The 23,476-nt window shown below is 47.3% G+C and overlaps 1 protein-coding gene across 3 annotated transcripts in view; it reads left to right on the top strand.

Moving 5' to 3' along the window:
* The window catches only part of SLC6A2 (solute carrier family 6 member 2), a 50,260-nt gene that overhangs the window by 7,896 nt on the left and 18,888 nt on the right, over positions 1–23,476 (top strand). For 2 of the 3 annotated variants that reach the window (XM_009196460.4, XM_009196459.4), the window contains exons 2-4: positions 5,568–5,699; positions 7,949–8,186; positions 20,882–21,020. In XM_009196460.4, the coding sequence (XP_009194724.1) occupies positions 5,568–5,699; positions 7,949–8,186; positions 20,882–21,020 (509 nt within the window). Of the gene's footprint in view, positions 1–5,567; positions 8,187–20,881; positions 21,021–23,476 lie in introns of those variants that run through there. The other variant, XM_031658242.1, reaches the window with a different exon arrangement.

Below are 23,476 nucleotides of genomic sequence, written 5' to 3'. Positions count from 1 at the left end.
TGGAGGTTCCTGAATAGGAAACGTCTGAGGAGCCATCTCAGCTTCAGAACTCTTCTAGGGTCAGCTAAGGTTTGGCCTGGCATATCCTGTCCCCCGCTGTGGCCGGTGGTTCCATTCCCTCAATCTCTCCACTGCATGCATTCCCCTCCCACTACCTCTATGCCATCCTTCATGCAGCACCACAGGGCATTCTTTCTAGGTAACGGCACTGGCTGTGGCCTAGGGGCATCCTTTGTTCTGCATTTGCTCATGGTCAGCACTCTTGTTTGCACGCAAGAGTAGAGTAGCTAGCCCCACTTGGGACAGGGACATGAGGATCCCGGAGCACTGCCACAGAGTCCTGTGTGTGGCCTCCAGCCAGGGTTCATGCTGTGCTCCACAAAGGACCCTGCCACACTCCACCACACAAGAGAGCCTTTACTTCCTGTTTCCAGCGGACGGAGCTGCTGCACATCTGCTCTTGAGTATAATGACAAGACCTGAGTCCCATTTACAGAGCACCCACTAAGTACCTTGCACTTCACCTCCGTCATCTCTAATTATCACAGCAAACCAGTGACACAGGTGTTATTATCTCATTTACAAAGGGGGAGCTAAGGCTTAGAGAAGGTACATTTAGAAAAGGTCACATAGCTATACATAGTAGGGCTGAGGGACAGGATTATCTTTAGGTCCAGGCATGAAGGCCTGCCCTACCTCCATGCTTCAGAGAGCACAACTCTGCCCCCTTTCCATCTCATGGGAGGCAAGTGTGCCTGCCCATCCAGCATACTCCCCATCCAAATACCCCACCACCTTCCAATACCCGGACGGTGGAATTCCCTGCCCAAACAGCCTCAGGCACCCTTCTGGGTCTACATGAACCTCTTGCTGGGTTCCCTCTTCTGTGGTGTGGGCTGTGCTGCGGGAGGTGGGGGTGTCTGCAAGGTCAGTGGACATAGCTCGGACACCTATGTGCAAGAGCTCTGACATGGCTAGACGGAGCTGGGAGGAAGTAGGGGCAAGGCAAACGGGTCTTCCCCTGTACCTCCACATTCCAGCCTGGAGCTCCAAGAGCTGAGAATTCCAACCTTGAACTTTATCATAGAACTATTACAAAGATCTCTTTATCAAAGTAAGAAGACAGAACATGTTTTATTTAACAGTTGTTGATTTGTTACCTTTAAATGTGTCGAAGTGGGAGCAGCCCTGTCTCCTGACTAAAGTTTCACCTTCTCCTGCATCCCGATGCCTACTGTGTTGTTAGGGCACCCTTAGGGTGTTGGGGAAGGGGGACAAATCTAGCTTCCCTAAGCATGGACCAAGGTTTTCTTGGGGCTCTGGTGCGTGACACCGGTAGCGACAGCCTGTAGCTGAGCTCTGTGTATCAAGGAAACTATTCTGTGGATTGGCACTTCTTGCATATATATCAGGGTGTGGCCAGAATTCACAGTCTGAGGAATCCTGTCCTCAACAAACTAGGTGTCAGGGGAGTCTCTCTCCTTCCTGAAGCCCCTCTTTGACCACACTCCCTCTACCTCTCCCCAGATCCCCAGCAGGTCTTGGCCACTTCACCCCTCACTGAACTCCTCCTCTAGGCTTTCCAGCCCTCTACCTGGGGTCCTCCTCACCTGCTAGGGGCTGCTCCAGCACATCCCACTCTAGACCTAATGACCCCTGGGCTTCCCTTCCTGGGTACTTGGCATTTACACAGAGGCTTCCAGAGCCCTTCTGTACCCAGAAGAGTTTCTCTCTAACAGTGGGATGGGAGGCAGTGTGGTTGGGCCAGAGGTGATGGGACTAATGCTTTTCTTACTAAATTCATTCAAAGGTCACTGCTCAGATTTTCTTTCATGGTCGACAGTTCTTTTTCTCATGTGGTTGTGTGAGTGTGTCGACATGCAAAATGTGTGTCCTTTTGCATAAGTATGCACAGGTGTGCATTTGTGTGCATGCATATGGTTTTTGGAGACTCCCAGGCACTGGGCACTGAGCCCCTCATGAGGCATGCCCTGCCTGTGTTTTTCCAGGTCTGCCCTCACCAGCCCAGCACCCATGCAGCCAGGGCATTCCAGACCCAAGATAAGATTCTGGCCTTTCTGTTCTGAAACTCTCGGACCCTGTGTGAGGCTGGTTGCAGCTGGCACTGTCACACATGGAGATGGAGCAGGACCACATGGGTATGGTAGTTACAAGCCTTGTAGAGCAGTAATTTTTAGGGGGTTTGCAACCAGCCTCGGTTTCCAGAGAACCACTGCAGAGCTGTTTATAAAAGAGGCAACCTCAGTTGACTTCACTCATCCCTGGAGCCCCTTCCTGACTCTTCAGCTTGAAGAATTTACTTCTACAAGAGGAGAAGGAAACTCTCCCAGGTTTCCTTCTGCAAGAGGCCCTGGGCAAGCTAGCTGTCCTCTTTTAGAATAAGGTACTGGCCACGAGTAGCTGGCTGTTTTTCATTCCTACTAAGCCATTTCACCACTCTTTGGTCTTCTTAATCTGTTTCCACCTGAATGAAGCTTTGGTTGGCCCATATCAAATGCACGCACAGAGGAGAGCCGCAGGTGCATGCAGACCCATCATCTTCCCTCCTTTTCTCATGTTGTTGTGCCTCCCAGCCAGCAGAGGAAGAATGACTCCAAACTGGGCAGTTTACCTATGTGTTGGCAGTGCCACCCAGAGGTTTAGAGTTGAGGAAACTGGCCAAAGTGAGATGACTGGTTAACTGGCTGATGTTGCTTTTCCCCTTCCTTGGCCACGCAGCAGAGTATGGAGTTGCTGGGGGCAACCCACAGTGGCGAGGTCTGAGCAGTGACTCCTGGCTTTTTCCTTCCCCATGTTCCCTTGGGCCACCGACTTCCATCTTCAGGCCTATTAAAGAGTTTTTGTTTATTTGTTTTGTATTCATATATATATATGTGTGTGTGTGTGTGTGTGTGTGTATATATATATATATATTTTTTTTTTTTTTTTGAGTCAGCATCTCACTCTGTCACCCAGGCTGCAGGGCAGTGGCGTGATCATAGCTCACTGCAGCCTCAAACTCTGTTGCCCAGGCTGTTCTTGAGTTCCTGGGCTCAAGCAATCCTCCTGCCTCGGCCTCCCTAAGTGCTGGGATTACAGGCGTGAGCCACTGTGCCTGGCCCTATTAAACAGTTTAATACACCTATCTAACTGCCCCTCGCCCTGGCTCTAGATCCTCAAGGGGAGTAGCAGTTGGCCACAAGGCAGAGTGGGGCTGAGACATATCCCGGTTGGAAACCGAGCTTCATACTTGCTAGCTGGACAAGCAACTTAACCTCTCTCAGCCCCAGTGTCCTCATCTGTAAAAGAGATTGTGGTAATTCTCTCTCAGGGGTGGTTTTAAATAAATAATTATGTAAAAACTTGTGTGCAGCTTGGCATATAACAGGTGCTCAACAAACAGTACTTGTTACTTTCGCCAACCCCACTGACTACCTCCATCTACATCAGCACACCAGCACCACCATTACTGTCAGCAATGTGCATAAAGACCTGGGTCAGGTGGCAAACCAGCCCTCTCTATGTGGGAGAGGGAGAAAGGCAGAGAATGAAAGGAAGAAATGAGGAAGGAGAAAAATGGCACATGGCCACTCCAGAGACTTTCAACCTGGAGCAGTGGCTGTAGCATTGGGCCAGCCTATGACCAATAGACCAGATGGCTTAGCTGGTCCCAGATCCCCCATTTCAGAACAACCTACCCTCTGATCCTATTCAGACTCATGTCCTTCATCTAGGTTGGAATGTTCTGGAATCTTTGGGGCATGTTGGAAACAGCTCTGGAGTTCTTGAGCCAGGCAGACCTGGACCCAAATCCCAGATCCACAACTTACCAGCAGGTTAAGGTCGGTCAGGTCACTTAATTTCTCCAACCCTCAGTTTCCACATCTGAAAAATGGGTATAGCAGTTGCTATGTCAGAGGGTTTCTGGGGAGTGTAAGTGGGATCACAGATAGCCAGTGCCCAGGTCTTGCCTGATACACAGGAGATGCTCATTTCCCAGTAATTTTACGTTTGTCCCCTTTCCACCCTGCCCCCCACCACTGATCCATCTTCCACTCACAAGGAACTGGGCCTCTCAGCACTGGGGCCAACGCTTCATGCTTCCTACTTAGGAGAGGTGCCCTGAGAAAAAAATGGAGACTGATAGTCTGAGTAGCTGAGTGATTTTGACCCTAGGTATCATGTGACTTTGCCACAGTTCTTTGCTATCTTGAAGCCTTAGTTTCCACATCTGTAAAATGGAAATAATAATGATCTTTGATCTTTGTGGTGAGGATTGAATGAAAGTGCTTGGAGCTCAGAAGGGGACCAGCAAGTGTGAGCTCCTGCTATCTATTGTTAATATTGCTAATGTTACCATTGTTAAAGTATTTCCTGTTTTCTTGATGTGGGTAGGTCAGAGAGTATTTGGTTTCCAGGGTTACAACACCTTAGCTAAAGGCCAGTGGTAACAGGAGTTTAGATCTGGCCTGGCCACCTCCAGCTGTGTGTGGAAAGGAGCTGGTGTTTTGCTTTGGGCACACTTGCAAGCTGGGGCTCATATGACATGTGTCCCAGTGAGTCACCTTGCAGAGTCAGAGCCCACTAAGCACACCCCGGGCTGCCAGGGTGTACTGAGAATTGTCTCTGCAACTCAGATTCATCTAAGTCCATAGGAGATGCTCATATCTCAGTAGTTTTACCTTTTCCCCCTTTCTGCCCTGCCCCCCACCACTGCAAGGGAATTCTCCCAGGAATTAATCGCTGCCTGGTGCCCAGGGACCCCATCAAGTTTCTGTGATGTTCTGGGTGGATAACTTCCCTGGTCAGGGACTTGAACCTCTGCCCCTTTGCTTCAGCCGCCTATAACAGTGGGGACCTAGTGGGTTGGAAGGCCAGAATGTGAATCCTGCTTCCATTACCTACCAGCAGCACCAACAGGAGCCATTAGACTCCCTTCTCTGCCCCTCAGCTTGCCCTGGGGGTACGTAATGACCCTGACTGGTTATTATGTTTGCAGGCTGTTGTGAAACTCTAAGAAGAATCCGGTGAGATCATGTTTGGGAAAGCCACATGCAACCCTAAGTGATATGGATACCAGCAAAATTAGAAACTCCGTCATGTAAATTTAGGCACTGTCTCTTTTCCTCTGGTCTCAATTTTCTTGCCTGTAAAAGGAAGGGTTTGGGTTAGATTGGCATTCCCAGAGTGATGATTCATGAAAGAAAATGTTCAGTGTTTAAATAAATCTGGTAAAGGCTACACCTGTGATCCCCCTCCTGACACACCACAGCATGCAGTTGTGTATCAAAGGCTAGGAGAAGCCTGCAAGAAGCAAATCTATTTTGCTTTGCTTAACCTACATTTTACTAATTTGACCATAGAATCTCACTATTATGGTTATGATTATTACTACCACAAATACTGTTACTGTTATGATGATTAGTATTGATTGCTGTGCGTCATCTTTGGAAACAGCCAGCTGAGCAGATGCCCGGGATCTTTGCAGCTCTTGCAGACATGGATCCAAGACCAGGGTGGAGGGGGCAGGGGTCTGTCAGGTCACACTCTGCCCCTGTGTCCTCCAGGTGCCTTCCTGATCCCGTACACACTGTTCCTTATCATCGCGGGGATGCCCCTTTTCTACATGGAGCTGGCTCTGGGACAGTACAACCGGGAGGGGGCTGCCACCGTGTGGAAAATCTGCCCATTCTTCAAAGGTAAAGAAGGGGTGGGAGGAAGTTTCATGGTTGTTCATAAAGGCTTCCCTGTTGCCCCTGGGGAATCTGCTCCAGTGGTGAGATCTAAGGTAGACCTCCTGTCATGTGGGGTTCACAGGTATTGACAAGGTCAAGACTGTCCACCATTCCAAGTTACATGGAGAGCATTCAGTGTGTTGGGAATAGCATTAGCATAGAAATTCTGGAAACCTGGGTTCTAATCCAGCTCTACCTGCTGAGTGACCAGAGAGTCTATTTCCTGTATGGGAAATTTTTACATAACTATCAGAAGTACCGAGCACATATACCACTAGTCTCTCCTTTTGCTCCCATGGCAGTCCTTAGAAGTTGATCATGGATCTTTTTGAGCCCAGCCTGAAAGCTGATTCGTACAGTAGCCACAACTAGTTGATTGCAGCTGAAATATAACATGAAGCCTACTTGCATTTGGGACTAAGAACACATCTGCAGAAAGTAGCCAGAGCAACTGCTATTTCTTGGCCCCTATACAGCTGGGAGAAGGGCATGGAGGAAGAGTTAGTCTCTCCCAAGCACTGGTTGGAGAACTGGGCACAGGTGGCCACGAGGGCCAGTGTGACTCCCATGAGCCTCTTCTCAGCTGGCATGTGTCTCCAGCTGAGTACCTCCTCTGTACTCAGTCCTGTGGGAGATACAGCTGGTGCAAGAGCCTTATAAGACATGTGCATTCGTTACTTTTCTTGTTGTTAATTGTCAGAAATTCAACTCAAACTGGCTTCAATATAAAAGAGAATTGACTTCTGTTACAGTAAAGTCCGGGGATTGGCTTCAGGTATAGATAGATCCAGATGCCCAAATAATGATGTCTGGAATCTATCGCTCTTTTAGTGTTTCAGATCTGTTTTATTCTGTTAGAATCAGTCTCAGGTAAATTATTCTCAAGTACCTGCAAAGATGGCCATCAGCAACTCCAGGGTTAAATTTTACCAAGTTTAAATTTTACCAAAAGCAAACAAATAAACAAACAAAAACCCCTATAGAGTCATAGCTTCCTTAAAGGTTCCAGAGAAGATTCTCATTGGTTTAACTTGAGTCATATGCCCATCTACTAACCAATCACTGTGACTGTGAGAAAGCAGTGCTCTGATTGGCCAGGCATACATCTCCTGATGGAGGAAGAGTGGGGAATAGCCTCACCCACACCTCACAGGCTAATCATAACGTAAGGCTAATTCCTTAAAAAGCAATGTTGGGTAGGTAAACAATACATCTATCCTAGAAAAAAGCTATAGAACTACCCCTAAAGGAGCTTATGATACATTGAGGCACACGATACTGGCACCTGAAGCAGGTGGTTGAGAATAGGACCCAGAAAGCACACAGGGCTGAAATTCCAATCAGGGAGTGCTTGGTTGGGTTTCCCCAGAAGCAGTTCGGAGACAAGGATTTAAGTGTAAGTAGTTAGTGTGGGAGGTGATCCTTAGAGAGCAGCAGCTGGGGGTAGGGAAGGGGAGACAGCCATAAAGGGCGTGCACCAAATCAGTGCCACCCTGGGCAGGGAGCTCGGTCCCATCAGGGGAGAATGTGAACACCCGTCAGTGTTATCCTGCCCATGGGGCTAGGGAGCTGGATACTCACAATCCAGCTCCTAACATGTCTGCCCACTGGGAGCAAGAAGGTGGTTGAGTGGGCAGGGGAGCTCCAGTGGAAAGAGAGAGTTATCAGGCAAAGAGATGGCAGGCGCCTATGGACTCTGGCAATCTGCTATAGCACGTTTCCCCAATCCCCGGGCCGTGGACCAGTAACTGTGCAGTCGGCGGCCTGTTAGAATCTGGGCCACACAGCGGGAGGTGAGCAGCGGGTAAGTGAAGCTTCATCTGTATTTACAGCTGCTCCCCATGTCTTGCATGACCGCCTGAGCTCCGCCTCCTGTCAGATCAGCCGCGGCACTAGATTCTCATAGGAGCGCAACCCCTACTGTGAACTGCGCATGCGAGGGATCTAGGTTGTGTGCTCCTTATGAGAATCTAACTAACGGGTGATGACCTGAGGTGGAACGGTTTCATCTCGAAACTATCCCCACCCCCAAATCTGTGGAAACATTGTCTTCCATGCAACTGGTCCCTGGTGCTGAAAAAGTTGGGGACCGCTGTGCTACAGGAAACGAGAGGCGAAGGGAATGGGAGTGCAGTGGTGGAGCCACACCCAAGGAGAGGTGGCTGTGGGGCTGGTCCTGGGAGACCCCTGCCTTACTCCCTGTTCCCGCCCAGGCGTTGGCTATGCTGTCATCCTGATCGCCCTGTACGTTGGCTTCTACTACAACGTCATCATCGCCTGGTCACTCTACTACCTCTTCTCCTCCTTCACCCTCAACCTGCCCTGGACCGACTGTGGCCACACCTGGAACAGCCCCAACTGTACCGACCCCAAGCTCCTCAATGGCTCCGTGCTTGGCAACCACACCAAGTACTCCAAGTACAAGTTCACACCGGCAGCTGAGTTTTATGAGTAAGTCACAGACCCCTTGTGCTGGGCCTGTTGAGGCCAGTGCTTGATATGACCTGAGCCAAATACCAAGGAAAGCCACAGACCAATGAGACACATGCCGTCAGGATATTAATGTTTACTGAGCGGCCACTGGCCTGATGCTGGGCGAGGGGCTGAGGACACAGCTATGGTCGAGGTAGTTGGAGGAGCTTGCATTCTGGGGGAGGGAAGTAGAGGAGGGAAGATAATACACAAGTAAACGGGTAAGGGAGTAAGGATGTTTTAGAGTGTGTGTGCACTTCAGGGAATGCAACTTTCTGGGGTGTGTAACTGCTCTTAAGGAACTGAAACCAGGTATGTGGGAAAAATCAATCCTGGAGGGAAAAGAACGGTTGCGTGGGTAGTCAGGGAAGACCCCTCTGAGGAGGTGACACGGGAACTGATGACGTCAGAGAAGGGAAGAGCTGGGGCTTAAGGGCAGGCGATGAGCTGCAGGTGGAACCCAAGTTGATCTGACCCTGAAGCTGTAGTCTGACTCACCCTGGGCTGCTGTCCCTCTGGAGTTCCCATAGGGGAACATAATCAGAGCTTGGAGAAAATTCAAGAAGTGGGAAGCAGGCCAGCTGTTGGCAACTCTGGGAAATTATCTGGACCATGTGTGCATGAGAAGCACTGGCCATTGGTGCAAGACAGAGTATCATTTAAAAAAAGAAACTTTTATGTTGAAATACTGATATACAAAACAAGTAGTAAAAATAGTGCATATACCCATCACCCAGTTTCCCCTAGTGTTGACGCCTTGCGTAACCGTGGTATGAGTTTGAAACCAGAAAATTAATATTGATACACTGTTAGCTAACAAGCTGCAGACCTTATTTGAATTTCACCAATTTTCCCACTCATGTTCTTTTCTGGTATTTAATTGCCACGTTTCTTTAATCTTCTCCAATCTTTGCTCTTCGTTGATTTTCATGACCTTGACACTTGAAAAGTACTGGCCAGGTATTTTGTGAAATATTGATTTGAGTTTGTTTGTTGTTTTCTCATAATTAAACTGAGGTTATGCATTTTGGCAAGATTATCCTAGAAATGATGCCGTGCCCTCCTCAGTGCATTCCATCAGGGGTGGGGAGACATGCTATCAATGTCTTGTTGCTTGTGATGTTAACCTTGCACACTTGATAATGTTTGTCTAGTTATAATTTCCATCATTCCTTCTATTATTTTTTTTTTATTTTTTGAGACAGAGTCTCGCTCTGTCACCCAGGCTAAAGTACAGTGGCACCATCTCGGCTCACTGCAACCTCCACTTCCCACATTTAAGTGATTCTCCTGCCTCGGCATCCTGAGTAGCTGGGATTACAAGTGTGCACCACCACGCCTGGCTAATTTTTGTATTTTTAATAGAGATGGGGTTTCAACATATTGGCCAGGCTGGTCTCGAACTCCTTACCTCAGGTTATCCACCCATTTTGGCCTCCCAAAGTGCTGGGATTACAGCCGTGAGCCACCACAGACAGCCTATCATTCCTTCTAGATTAGTTGATTGGAATTCTTCTTTAAGGAAGAATTGTTCCTTCTCCCCTATTTATTTATTTATTCAGTTATTCATTTATATCAGTATGGGCTCCTGGATATTTATTTTATTCTGTGGTCTTAATCCATACCTATTATTGTTGTTGTTATTATTATTATTTTATTTCAACTTTCATTTTAGATTCAGGGGTACACAAGCAGGTTGTTACATGGGTACATTGCATGATGCTGAGGTTTGGGGTGTGATTGAACCTGCCACCCAGGTAATGAGTATAGTACCCAATAGGTAGTTTTTCAACTCTTGTCCCCCTCCCTCCCTCCCTCCTCACTCTTGTTGCCCTCAGTGTCTCCTGTTCCTGTCTTTATGTCCATGTGTACTCAGTATTTAGCTCCCACTTATAAGTAAGAACATGCAGTATTTGGTTTTCTGTTCCTGGATTAATTTACTTACAATTATGGCCTCCAGCCACATCCATGTCCCTGCAAAGGACATGATTTTGTCCTTTTTGTGGCTGCATAGTATTCCGTGGTATATATGTACCACATTTTCTTTTTCTTTCTTTCTTTTTTTTTTTTAAGACCGAGTCTCTCTCTGTCACTCAGGTTGGAGTGCAGTGGTACGATCTTGGCTCACTGCAACCTCTGCATCCTGGGTTCAAGTGATTCTCCTGCCTCAGCCTCCCAAGTAGCTGGGATTACAGGCACCCACCACCACACCCGGCTAATTTTTGAATTTTTAGTAGAGACAGAGTTTCACCATGTTGGCTAGGCTGGTCTCAAACTCCTGACCTCAGGTGATCCACCCGCCTCAGCCTCCCAAAGTGCTGGGATTACAGGCATGAGCCATCGCACCTGGCCACCACATTTTCTTTATTCAATCCATCATTGATGGGCACCTAGGTTGATGACATGTCTTTGCTATTTTGAGTAGTGCTGCAGTGAACATCCACACGCAGGTGTCTTTTTGGTAGAATGATTCATCTTCCTTTGGGTAGATGCCCAGTAGTGGGATTGCTGGGTCGAATGGTAGTTCTATTTTTAGTTCTTAGAGAAATCTCCAAACTGCTTTCCACACTGACTTAACTAATTTACATTCCCACCAACAGTGTATAAGCTTTCCCTTTACTCTGCAGCCTTACCATCATCTGTTATTTTTTGATTTTTTAATAGCCATTCTGTTGGGCGTGAGCTCATAACTATCATTATTTAATTTGTGGCTTCCCTGAATCCTCTCAGCCTCTACTTCATCCATTTATGTCCTTGAGGAGGGTGATGACTGACTTGTTTTCAGCCACCTGATTTTAAATGTTTACATAGCGCTCTGTGCACAATGTAGCATCCATTGTCTTCATCCCTCAGGCATGGGTCAATTCCATTTCATCAATCCCTACACAAACATGCTAGCAGGTAAGCAGAAAGTACCTGTTACAAGCTGTGGGGCAGACAGGATAAATACCACCTGAACTCCACCCTCAGGGCACTCACGGTCTAGAGCAGAGGTCCCCAAACTTTTCTGCTTAAGATCATAGAGTAAATATTGCAGAATTTGTGGGCTACATATGTTTCTGTTGCATGTTCCTTGTTTTATTTTACCTCTAAAAAATAAAACCATTCTTAGCTCACAGGTCATAGCTAACCAGTCCACAGCTCAGATTTGGCCTGAGGGCCATGGTGTGCTGAGTCCTGGCCTAGTGCAAGATTTCCCAATAAAACTTCCCGCCATGATAGAAATGGTCTATATCTGTGCAATCCACCACAGTACCCACTTGCCACAGGCAGTTACCAAACAGTTGAAATGTGGCTAGTGTGACTGATGAGCCGTATTTCTAATTTAATTTGAATTTATTTACCTTTAAATAGACATATGTGGCCAGTGCAAAAAAGTGTGGAAAAAAAAAAAAACCATATTCACAAACAACAAAACTTTAGTGCTCCTCTCTTTCAGTCCTATGGATTCCCCAAGCCCAGAACCTGGAAAAGAGTCCTGATTATCTGGAGATAGGGGTTATCCTGGGACCATCTCTTTCCCTGCCATCTTGGTGCAGCAGGCCCAAGGGGATTTAGTTTGGTTGAAAGTGACCTCTGGAAAGTCTAATGCCTCCTGGGGCTCAGGGAGTCAGTGTTCTCAGGATCCAGGAAATACCCTCAATGGTTCACTGCAGAGAATTTGCTACGGGTCCTGTACCTGCATCCACCTGTCTTCATCCATGATTCCCATGGACTTCTAACATGCATGTGTAAAAATTGTGTGTTTTAGAATTTTTCTTGAAGAGGGTCTATAGTTGTCATCAAATTCTCAAATACCTCTCCAGCCCTCCCGGAGGATCTGAACCACTGCTGTTGCTGAACGCAAGCATCTGCTGTAAGAAACCTGTCTTCCTCACCATCACATTAATAACTAACCTCTTACCATGTGTATGAGGTTTTCTGCTAACTTCCTCATATGTATTATTTTGATTTAAGCCTCACACCTACCCAATGAGGTTTCTGTAACTCTTATCCTCATCACACTCTTGGGGAGGCTTCATTTCACAGTTGAGACAGCAAAGTTCACAACCACACAACTATTACTGCACAGAGCCAAGATTTGGACCCAGCCAGCATGCATTTGCAAGACCCTGAGAATGGGCATCTCCTTCCATTTTGCACTGTAGGAGCTTACTTCTCCTCACTCTAACCCCACCCCTGCCTGGCAGGGGAATGGCATACACCCTTAACCTCTGTGTTATATTGGCCTCTATCCATTACACGTGTTTGTTATTATGCAGAAATATTGTCATGGTCACACATCATATTTACCCAGTTTAGATTGCATCCCAGCCATAGTGCAAAGCACCCTTTCTTTACTATATTTTAATCCTGACCACGGTGGTCTAAAATTATTTTTTTGAATGAGAAAACAGGCACAAATCAGTAAGTGACTTGTCTGAGGTCACAGAGTTTAGAAGTGGCATTAAAAGTTGGTTTGGACCTAGGTAGTCTATCTCCAAAGCCCAAGATCTTAGCCCAGCGTTCTAAACCTTGACTGCACATCAGAATCACCTGGAGAGCATGGAGGCCTGGTTTCTACATCCAGAGATTCTGATTTCATTGTTCCGGGTACAACCAGGGCACAGAAATTTCCATCAATAGCCCCTCCTGCAATTCTAACATCCAGCCAATGTTGGAAGCCCCTGTTTACTCACTGCACTCTCCTGTCTTGGAGTAAGACTCCTGCTGGAGTCAGGCTGACATCTCTTTAGTCCCATGTCATGGAAAATCTAGGGCCTCCTTCAATCTTCTGAGGAGGAGCATGGTCTCAGAAAATTTCAGAACCATCAGAGAGCTTGCAGGTGGGGGGTTTTAGGCCTTTCTGTCTTACGAACATGGTTTGGAGGGGAAGGTGGTAAAGAATAGTGGAGCAGAGAGTGCTGCCGACACATGTGATTGGTTGAATGCTCTCCCCCTTATCCTCCCATGAAGGAAAAAGCATGATTTTTCTATTTGCTCTTGGCAACCCTTGTTTTATAAATTAAATTGGGAAATGATAACTTTGTCTCTAGTCCAGTTAGCATTTGATTTCTCCTCTGATGTCTTCATGGCTAGTATGTCGGCCCCAGCAGAGACACCCAACAGGAGGGAGAGATGAGATAGGTTTTGAGACCCTACTTACTTTAATTACGGCCCTAAGCTTCCTCCAAGCTCAGCTGTAAGCAGAGAGTGGTGGGAAAAGATGGCCTCCTCATGCACTGGGCTGAAAGGGTTGGGGGATGCAGGTAGAACTGAATGCAAGGTTGTTTTTTGTTTGTTTGTTTTTTAAAAAAGATGGGGTCTTGCTCTGTCACCCAGTGGCACAGTTTTGGCTCAATGCAGCCTTGACCTCCCAGGCTCAAGTAATCCTCCCACCTCAGCCTCCCAAGTAGCTGGGACTACAAGCATGCACCACCACGCCTGGCTAACTTTCTGTGTTTTTTGTAGAGATGGGGTTTCATCGTGTTGCACAGGCTGGTCTTGAACTCCTGGGCTCAGGTAATCCACCCACCTCGGCCTCCCAAAGTGATGGGATTACAGGTGTTAGCCACCTCACCCAGCCTACAGGGCTTATTTTAGGAGCCTTCTGCCCTACAGATCTTCCCTCTTTTTTTCCTCTCCTTCACCTTCCCTCCACTAACCGTGCAAACCTTCATTGCTACCATCAGCCAAGCACTGAGGATCTCCTCACATCCAAATCCCATTTAATCTTCACAGTTCATGGAGGTGGAAATTATTCCCATTTTACAGATAAGAGAGTAAAGGCTCAGGATTTAGGTAAGTGGCGGAGCTGGGAGTGCAGGGTCCTCGTCAAGTAGATAGGAGTTCTTCTCACACTGCCCTTTCTTGCCTGGAACCTGCCTCTGTGCTTTGTAATGCACAGCACTGTCATCAGCTGCCTCTGGACTTTTTTTTAATGGCATGCTGCCCTTTTGTCTAAATGTTTCTGCTTGAAAAACGTCCCCTCAACTCAGTTTGGGAACCCAGTGAGTGGGACTTCTAGTGCCAATCCTGAGGAAATAGAAAATTTTTTCTCTTTCCCCAAACCTCCTGGCCAATTCTGTTATCACCCTGTACTCATTTAGGCTGATGGACTGAGCATATCATTTAAGGGAACAAAACTGCTATTCTCCCCAGGCTCTGGGCCTGAAGCCAAGCAGCCCCACGCTAAAAGAAACTCTGCAGCTCTGTAACTTTATCTGTAAAAGGCCACCTTTGGTGAACATGTGCCTGGCAATAGAAAACTTCCACCCCATGCCGGTCCCTGGTGAGGAAGAAAAGTCTCCCTCCACCCTAGTATTAATCATCTGTGCTAAATATCAAGTGAGAAATTGAGCTTTTTTGGCGTGTAGACTTCAGAAAGCCTGGATGGTACACTTAACGATGATTCATTTTCATTAAACTTCTGGAAAACTAGAACAAGTTTCTTGTACTAACCCCCAAGGCTTGGGCCTGCTGGGGAGAGGGGGCTGGATTCTCATTGCTTTTCTTGAGCGTAAGCTTGGGAGTCCAGATCTTTTCACTGATGAAATACCTAAACAACCTCTACAACCCTGAAAGTGGACTTTGCATGCATGGGGCATCAGCTGGGCCTGTTGGGGGGCATTTCAACCATGAGATTGGACACCAGAGGCATTTTGGCAAGTTTCAGGGGAAGGACGATTGGTTCCATGCTTTTTCCCGCCCCCCCCCCCCCCATTATTTGGATAGTCAAGTCAACCAAATGACAACTGACATTATTCAACACCTGTCCCATAAAACCAGTGGAATTAAGCATCAGATAGGGTCATTACACGCCTCTGGTTCTCTTTTTTTTGAGGCAGATTCTCACTCTGTCACCCAGGCTGGAGGACAGTGGCTCAATCTTGGCTATTGCAACCTCTGCCTCCCAGGTTCAAGTGATTCTCCTGCCTCAGCCTCCCAAGCAGCTGGGACTACAGGCACACGCCACCACACTGGCTAATTTTTGTATTTTTAGCAGAGGGGAGTTTCACCATGTTAACCAGACTGGTCTCGAACTCCTGATCTCAAGGATCCACCCGCCTTGGCCTCCCAACATGCTGGGATTGTAGGTGTGAGCCACCACATCCAGCCTGGTCCTCTGTCTTTTTAAATATGCCTATGCCCTGCCACCCTTTCCTCTGCTTTCTCTCTCTCTCAGGACATAGCAGAGGGGTCTAAGTCAGGGGATCATTTTGAGTTAGGACTAACAGGATGAGAAGTTTGCCAGGTAGACAAATTGGGCTCGGAGGTGTGTTCTGGCTGAAGGAACAGAAGGTTCCAAGGCCCAGAGCCATGGATGCATCCTATGACCAGGGACTGACAAGTAGCTTGCTGCTGCCAGGGGTGAAAGGCAGGGTGTGGCAAGGCCGGGGATGAACTTGGCACGGGATGGACTATGGAAGGCCTCAGATTCTGAGAGACTTACATTGTTATCCTCTTGGACCTCGATGCTTTCAACTTTTTCGGTTGGATGATTCTTTGTTGGGGGACAGGGGTGTACACTGTCTTGTGTATCTGATATTTAGCAGCATCCCTGGCCTCTACCCTCTAGATGCCAGCAGCATCTCCCTCCTCTCCAGGTATAACAACCAAAAATGTCTCTCTAGACATGCCAAATGTCCCTGGAAGGCAAGGCAAAGTTGCCCCCAGTGAGAACCACTGTTTTAGGTGCTAAGAAGCCTCTGAGGCTTTGGAGGCAGGAGAGTGGCAAGGTTAGAACAGCACTTTGGATGGATGGTTCTGCAGTGGCACAGACAGTGGATTTAAGGGGCCTGACAGGAGGCGGAGAGACTGGATTTGGGAGAGGGTGGGAGTCATTTACAATAACTCTGGAAGGACAGTGTGTTAGTCAGTGTTCTCTGGAGGGACAGACTAATGATATACATCTCATATGAGTTTATTAAGTCGTATTGACTCACACGATCACAAGGTGACATCCCACAATAGGCTGTCTGCAAGCTGAGGAGCAAGGAAGCCAGTCCAAGTCCCAAAGCTGAAGAACTTGGAATCTGATGTTCGAGGGTAGCAAGCATCCAGCACCAGAGAAAGACGTAGGCCAGAAGACTACACCAGTCTAGTCTTTCCATGTTCTTCTGCCTGCTTTTGTTCTGGCCACACTGGCAGTTGACTAGATGGTGCCCACCCAGATTGAGGGTGAGTCTGCCTTGCTCAGTCCACTGACTTAAATGTTAATCTCCTTTGACAACACCCTCACAGACACATCTGGGAACAATACTTTGCATCCTTCAATCCAAGCAAGTTGACACTCAATATTAACCATCACAGACAGAATGTGGGTCTGGCCTGGGATGGGGAGAGTGGGGGTGGTGATGGAGGGAGCAACCAAGAGACAGCATTAGCAGGGACCAGACACGGCAACTGATTGCATGGGGGAGATGATGCAGGGTGAGAGTTTAAGGCCACAACAGCTGGCCTGGGAGCTGCAGGGATGGGGGCCATCCTGGGGAGGGGGCATTGGTCTGGGTAGACCTTGATGACCTACCCAACTCTGCTCATTCATTCACGCATGCTCACATCCCCTCTCCCCACTGCTCCCTCCCCAACACCGGTGTACCTCTTGTTACCTTTCCGGCCAGCAGAGAAGGCACCTGCCACCCTCACAGCAGAGTCTCCCCAACTGACCCCCTCTACTGAGTTTTCTGGGTACCCTTAACTCCCTTGCTGATACCTGCTGCTCCTTGAAGCCTAGGACTCAACCATAATGATCATTATAATTACCATTTATTGAGCATTTCCTGGGTTCAGGGTACTATTATCTGATATTCTATAACTCGGCCCTCATCAGAGCCCTTTTACTGAAAAGGGAAAGACTCGGTGATGAGGAATGCTTACACTCACTACTGTCCCCTTGCCTGAGAGCCCCAGGGGGCTGGCGCCGTCACCTGCTTCTCCACAGCCATGCCACCAGCCCCTCGCACACTGCCTGGCTCAGAGCAGAGGTGCAGAGAGAGTTTGTGGAATCAATAAAAGAATTCGGGTCACACGGGAGCTGGTGGTAGGGCTAGAGTGAGAAGCCAGGTCTGTCTGACCCCAGAGCTCAGACAATTTCTGTGCCACATTTTTCTATTTTTCTTCACATTCTTTCAAATAACAGACATCTATTTTGAGTGGATAAATGATGAAAGAGTGAATGAACCAGCATTGCTGGTGGCCTTCAGCCTTTCTTTCACCTGCCTGGAAACAAATTTAATTCCTCCCCAAGGATAAGCTAAGTAAGTTTCCAGACTCAGGGTATATGTTTTCCTTACAAGCCTGGAATCTTCCTGCATCATTCGTGACGATTCCAGCAAGGGCTGTCATCTGCCTCTGGCAGACAGACAATTGATCTTATCCACTGCAGGTGTGTACAATTTTGCCATTAATGTGTGTTTTGGAATTAAAGCCACCTTCCAGGGAAGGATGATATGTTAAGCTGTTTGCCTCTAACACCTTAGTATAAATTTATTTTGTTTTGTTTTGTTTTTGAGATGGAGTCTCACTCTGTTGCCCAGGCTGGAGTGCAGTGACAAGATCTCCGCTTGCTGCAATCTCCATCTCCAGGATTCAAGCAATTCTCATGCTTCAATCTCCCAAGTAGCTGGGATTACAGGCATGCACCACCACACCCAGCTAATTTTTGTATTTTTAGTAGAGATGGGGTTTCGCCATGTTGGCCAGGCAGGTCTCGAACTCCTGACCTCAGGTGATCCGCCTGCCTTGGCCTCCCAAAGTGCTGGAATTATAGGCATGAGCCACCATGCCTGGCTATGTAAATCTATTAAGCAGCTACTTTCTGAATGGACCTCTAGCTGAGCGCAAACGCCTATAAAATGAGACAGGGAAGTTTCCACATGGGAAAATGTGTGGTGCCCTGGGCAGTATGAAAGATCTGGGCAAAAGGGTTAGAAATTTGCCACAAGTGAAGGGAGGAGTTGCTAAGAGAAAGATTGAGAGTGTGTGGGAGACTGACCCTCTTTCCTTCCTCGTTCTCCTTGGGGTGATCCTGGAATCTCATTTTCAGTAGTAGAGGGATTGTTGGGTTTAGAAGAAAGGTTGGGAGCATTTATCTGTTTCTAATCCAGTGATCTCTCACAAGCTAACAGGTGACTGCCAGTTCTGGGCTTAGCACTGGGGACCAGGAATGGTTAATTCACCTCCTCATCCTGGGAGACCCTTGTATACAGTTAGCCCTGACCTTGCAGGAACAGGCAGACTCTCTTAGCAACTGAGTCAAGAGCCACAGGAACTGGAAGTGTTGAAGGATTCCTATCAAGGGTGATCGGGGGGCCTCCTAGGAGAGGTGACACTGGATTTGGGCTTTGAAGGGTGTTGGGCAATGTGCAGCTGACTGTTGCCTCTGAGTGTGAGACACAGAGAAGAACCCAGTGGGAACTCGTTGTGGGGGCCCCTGCAGCTCCCTTGAACCTCCCAACATGTGTCATGCTTTATTGTGAATTTGCATGTAGTGTTGCCTCCCATGCTACGATACAAGCCCACCAAGGCAGAGTCAGGACGGTGCACGAGCAGTTCCTGTGTGTGTCCAAGGCCCAGATGGGCTGGCTCACAGCAGGCCTTCAGTGAGGAATGAACGATTAGGGTGCAGAGCAAATACCACACCAAGTTGTTCCCAGTTCTGTTTGCTTTGCTTTGCAAGGGTGCAGAATGGTCAGGGCAACCCCTCTCCCCTGGGACCTGCTGTATTGTTTCAGCAGTCTGTCTCATTTGACCTTTCCTTAGCTCCTAACCGACTTTGATTAGATTCTCATTAGCAAACGGTCATTTTGTTTACAATTCTCTTTATCATTTCTTCATTGTAGATTGTACAAGGGACCCCAATATTCTCAGACCACCTTAGGATTGTTTGTTTTTCTTACTTACAAAAAACCAGGCCGGGCGTGGAGGCTCATGCCTGTAAACCTCAGATAGCCTGAGGTCAGGAGTTCAAGATCAGCCTGGCTAACATGGTGAAACCCCGTCTCTACTGAAAATACAAAAATTTAGCCCGGCATGATGGCGGGCTTCTGTAATCCCAGCTACTCAGGAGCCTGAGGCAGGAGAATGGCGTGAACCCGGGAGGCGGAGCTTGTAGTGAGCCAAGGTTGTGCCACTGTACTCCAGCCTGGGAGACAGAGCAAGACTCCGTCTCAAAAACAAAAACAAAAACAAAAACCAAAAACCAAAAACCAAAAACCAAAACAAACAAAAAAACCAAACACTTTATTGATAGCTAACATATTCCAAAGGAGTGACTATCATCAAGTGACAGCTCAGAAAATGATACCTGTTGAACGCAGCCAGTAACCTCACCCAGCTCAGGAAAGAGCATGATGAGTGTCCTGAAGTCCTCATCATGTTCTCTCCCAGTCAGTAACCCCCTCACCCCCATCCCAGGGTACACCTCTCCTGACTTCTAATCCTTTAGGTCAGTTTTGCCTGTTGCTGAATTTTATATGACTGGAGTCAGACAGAAGTGCTCTTCTGGCTTTGACTTCTTTTTCTCAGCAGTGTGTGCGAGAGTCATCCCTCTGGAGGTAATTGCTATATAATACTCCACTTAGGCCGGATGTGGTGGCTCACACCTGTAATCTCAGCACTTTGAGAGGCTGGAGCAGTTGGATTGCTTGAGCCCAGGAGTTCGAGAACAGTCTGGGCAACATGGCAAAACCCAGTCTGTTCCAAAAGAATACAAAAATTAGCCAGGTGTGGTGATGTACACCTGTACTCCCAACTACTTGGGAGGCTGAGGTGGGAGGACCACCTGAACCTGGGTGGGCTGAGCCTGCGGTCAGCCTTGATGGTGCCACTGCACTCCAGCCTGGGTGACAGAATAAGACCCTGTCTCAAAAAAAAAAAAAATACCCCACTTTATAAATATATCCTAATTTATCCATTCCACTGTTGATGGATGTTTGAGTACTTTGCAATTTGGGGTTATTATGAATAATGCTGCCATAAACATTCTAGAGCATGTCTTTTGGTGAACATGTGTACAATTTTCTATTGAGTCAATACCTAGGGCACAGGGTAAGCATACCTTTAGCTTTAGTAGCTGTTCTCCAATAGGAGAAATGCTCACTCTTGTCTCAGTCTCTAGACCAGGGATTCTCAGATTCAGCAATATGAACCTTTTGGGAGGGGTCATTCTTTGTTATTGGAGACTGTCCTGTACACTGCAGCATGTTTAGCAGCACCTATAGTCTCCATGCCAGTAGCACCACCTCTCCTTAAGTCATGACAATAAAAAACATCTCAGACATTGCCAAATATCCTCCGGGGTGGGGGTCGGGGGTAAAATAGTCCTCCCTCCTGCTGAGAACTGCTCTTTACAGTGTGAGTTCTATGAGGACAGGAACCTTCCCTATTTATTACTCCAAGGCTAGGCGAGCAACAGGCACTGAAGAGATTTTTGTCTTTCAAAAGCAGCCATAAGCCTGGAATCTCCCCAGATGATTTGCCTCTCCTAGGACAGAGTGGTCCTGGGCACAGGCCATGGCTGACCAGGGCAGGCCCATTGTGATGCATGGCAGTGCTGGGACCCCTGAGTTAGGGGAGAGTGGCCAGGTCCTGTCTCCATCAGTGTGCATTTGCAGGGACTGGCCTGTGGTCATGGCTCCCGTCGTCCTCCCTGACACCATTTACCCTGGTCCCCTCCCCTCTCCTCTGGGCAGGCGTGGTGTCCTGCACCTTCATGAGAGCAGCGGGATTCACGACATCGGCCTGCCCCAGTGGCAGCTCTTGCTCTGTCTGATGGTCGTCGTCGTCGTCTTGTATTTTAGCCTCTGGAAAGGGGTGAAGACATCAGGAAAGGTAATATCTCTTTGTTTCTCTTTTGGTTGGGATGTCAAACTTGGCAGGTGTGATTATTTCTAGCAATAATTATGTAGTTAGTGGACAAAAAAGATGGAGCTGGAAGTGCAAAGCCTGGGCTCAAGCCCCAATTCTGCCACTGACTTAGACAAACCCCTTCCCTTTCTTTCCCTTCCCTTCCCCAAGTCTGTGTCTTGCCAACAATAGGTTGAAGGGGTATAAGTGGATCAGAGTTTCTCACACTTTCCTGCCAAAGCTTCCTTAATAGCAGAGACCAGGGACTGGGATACCCCAAAGGCCTCAGGACAAAGTCTAGAGATGCTATCAATATGCCATTGATAAATCTTGAATCTCGACCTAAATCTTGCAAATGTTGCATCCTACTCTGGAATATGACCATAAAATCAATAAATTCCCCCTCTGAATTTTTGAGGAAAAAAAACAATGCTCTAGAAGATATTCAGATGTCTGCTGGATTTTGTGTTTCCTCCGATACAGAAATAAGTGCCCCCAGAGTTCCAGGTGCCTTGATGAGAAGAGCATAGGTTTAGATGACCCATGAGGGCCAGTCCAGAGCTGGCATTCTGAACTTGGGTGACACTGTCTCCCTGTAGTCAGCCTCTCAAGGGTGTGGAATATTCAGGAAATGGCTTCTGCTGATTTTTAGTCTGAGGAACATCATGGGAACAACAACCCCATTTGGGCTCTACAGGGTCTATTTAGAAGCTTGACTGTATTAAAGAGGATGTGGATGGGAAATGTTCTTTCCAGTGTTCTGGTTAGCTACTGCTGTGTAACAAACCACTCCAAAATGTAGTGATGCAAAATAACGACCATTTTATTGTTTCTCACAATTCTGTGGGTTGATTGGGATCAGCTGGGTGGTCCTTCTGCTTCATGTGATATTTCTTGGACTACATGGCTTCAGTGGGCTGGCTATTCTAGATGGTGCATACACATTGCTGGCCGTTGGCACTAGCTGGGAGCTAGGTTGGAGCTGCCAACCAGAGCATCTTCGAATGTTTCCACATAGACTTTCTATGGTGCTTGAGCTTCTCAGAGCATGGCAATTGAGTTCCAAGAACATCAAGCAGACAAGCCCCAATGGTATACAAGCAGCTCTTCCAGTCTCTACTTGCATCATTCTTGCTATTGTCCCGATGGCTAAAACAAGTGTTTTGGTGAAACCTAGTGGCCATATGGGAGGGAATTACACACAGGTGTGAGTTCATTGGGGGCCACACCTCAACAGTCTACCTTAATCAGATGGTTGTTCGTTTGGGAGAAGCCTCATTAGGCAACTGATTCTGGAAAGGGGGTGTGCACCAGAGTTCTCTCTGATACTCTTAGAGTTCTTGGTCATACCATTGAGAGCAAAGAAAGTAGCAGGGGAGCAGCAGCCAGTAGGGATGAAATCCATCGAGAACTGAAGATAGAATTTCCTATCAACATGTTGGAGACACAGTATCTACCCTAAGAAAACACTCAAACAAAATGCAGACCAGGGCTTGGAGAAAGTCTAGGGTTTAGCAAAACCAGGATAAGACCATTACCATTCTGATGCCTGGCACCTAGTACGTCTTCAGTAAATATTTATTGGGTGATTGAAGGATGGGTGGGTATATAAGTTTGGGGAACTTCATTAAGTATTCTTTTGAATTTAATTCAAATTATCAACCACTTATGGACACCTACTATGTACCAGGCTTGATGCTAGTACTAGTGATGCGAGAATAAGACAGGTTCCTTCTTCAGTTGCTTTAGTCTATGTGTATTGCAGGCAGGTTATGGATCAACTGATGTCACCAGCTTCTTGGGTCTCTATCCAGAGACATATGTGTGCGTCCCCATTTAATAAAAACCAGTGGTCACAAACTATGTGCAGTGTTATATATCTTGTTATTTTTTAAGCTTAACTTTACCTTGGAGATAATTTCACATCCAGTAGTTGAATTACATTTCAATAGAAATACAAACTGTGGGTTTAAAAACTGTAATTAAATCAGCTTAATGGGTCATCACACTTTTTAAAAATGAAAAAGTCTAGATAATGAGAGATCATTGCACATAGTAAAGTAAGAGCTGTCTGTTGGAATTTTTGTTTCAGTTACAGCAATCTGTAAGTTTATGTGTATTTTGTCTTGATATTGAAGGTATTTCTTAGCATGAGTCGTGGTCAAAAAGTGTGAGATGCCGCGTTAGTGGAGAAAGGAAGCTCTTTCAACTGAAAGTGTCTGCAAAGACCATAGAGAAGGTGGCATTCGAGCTGGGTCTACAAGGTCAGGCAGGCACAGGTAGAGGTGGGGTGGAGGGAAGGGATTCTCAGTGGAAGGAACTACATAAGCAAAGCCGTAGAGATGCGGAAGTCCCAGGCCAGCCTTGTCTAGCACTCGCTGCACCTTTCCTAGGTACCAGGAACAGAGTTCTCCTGGCCTCTGCAGGCACAGACAGAGACC

The sequence above is a fragment of the Papio anubis genome, chromosome 18 (genome assembly GCF_008728515.1).
Source record: "Papio anubis isolate 15944 chromosome 18, Panubis1.0, whole genome shotgun sequence".
In the NCBI taxonomy this organism is placed as follows: Eukaryota; Metazoa; Chordata; class Mammalia; order Primates; family Cercopithecidae; genus Papio; species Papio anubis.
This window is presented reverse-complemented; position numbering and strand designations above follow the sequence as displayed.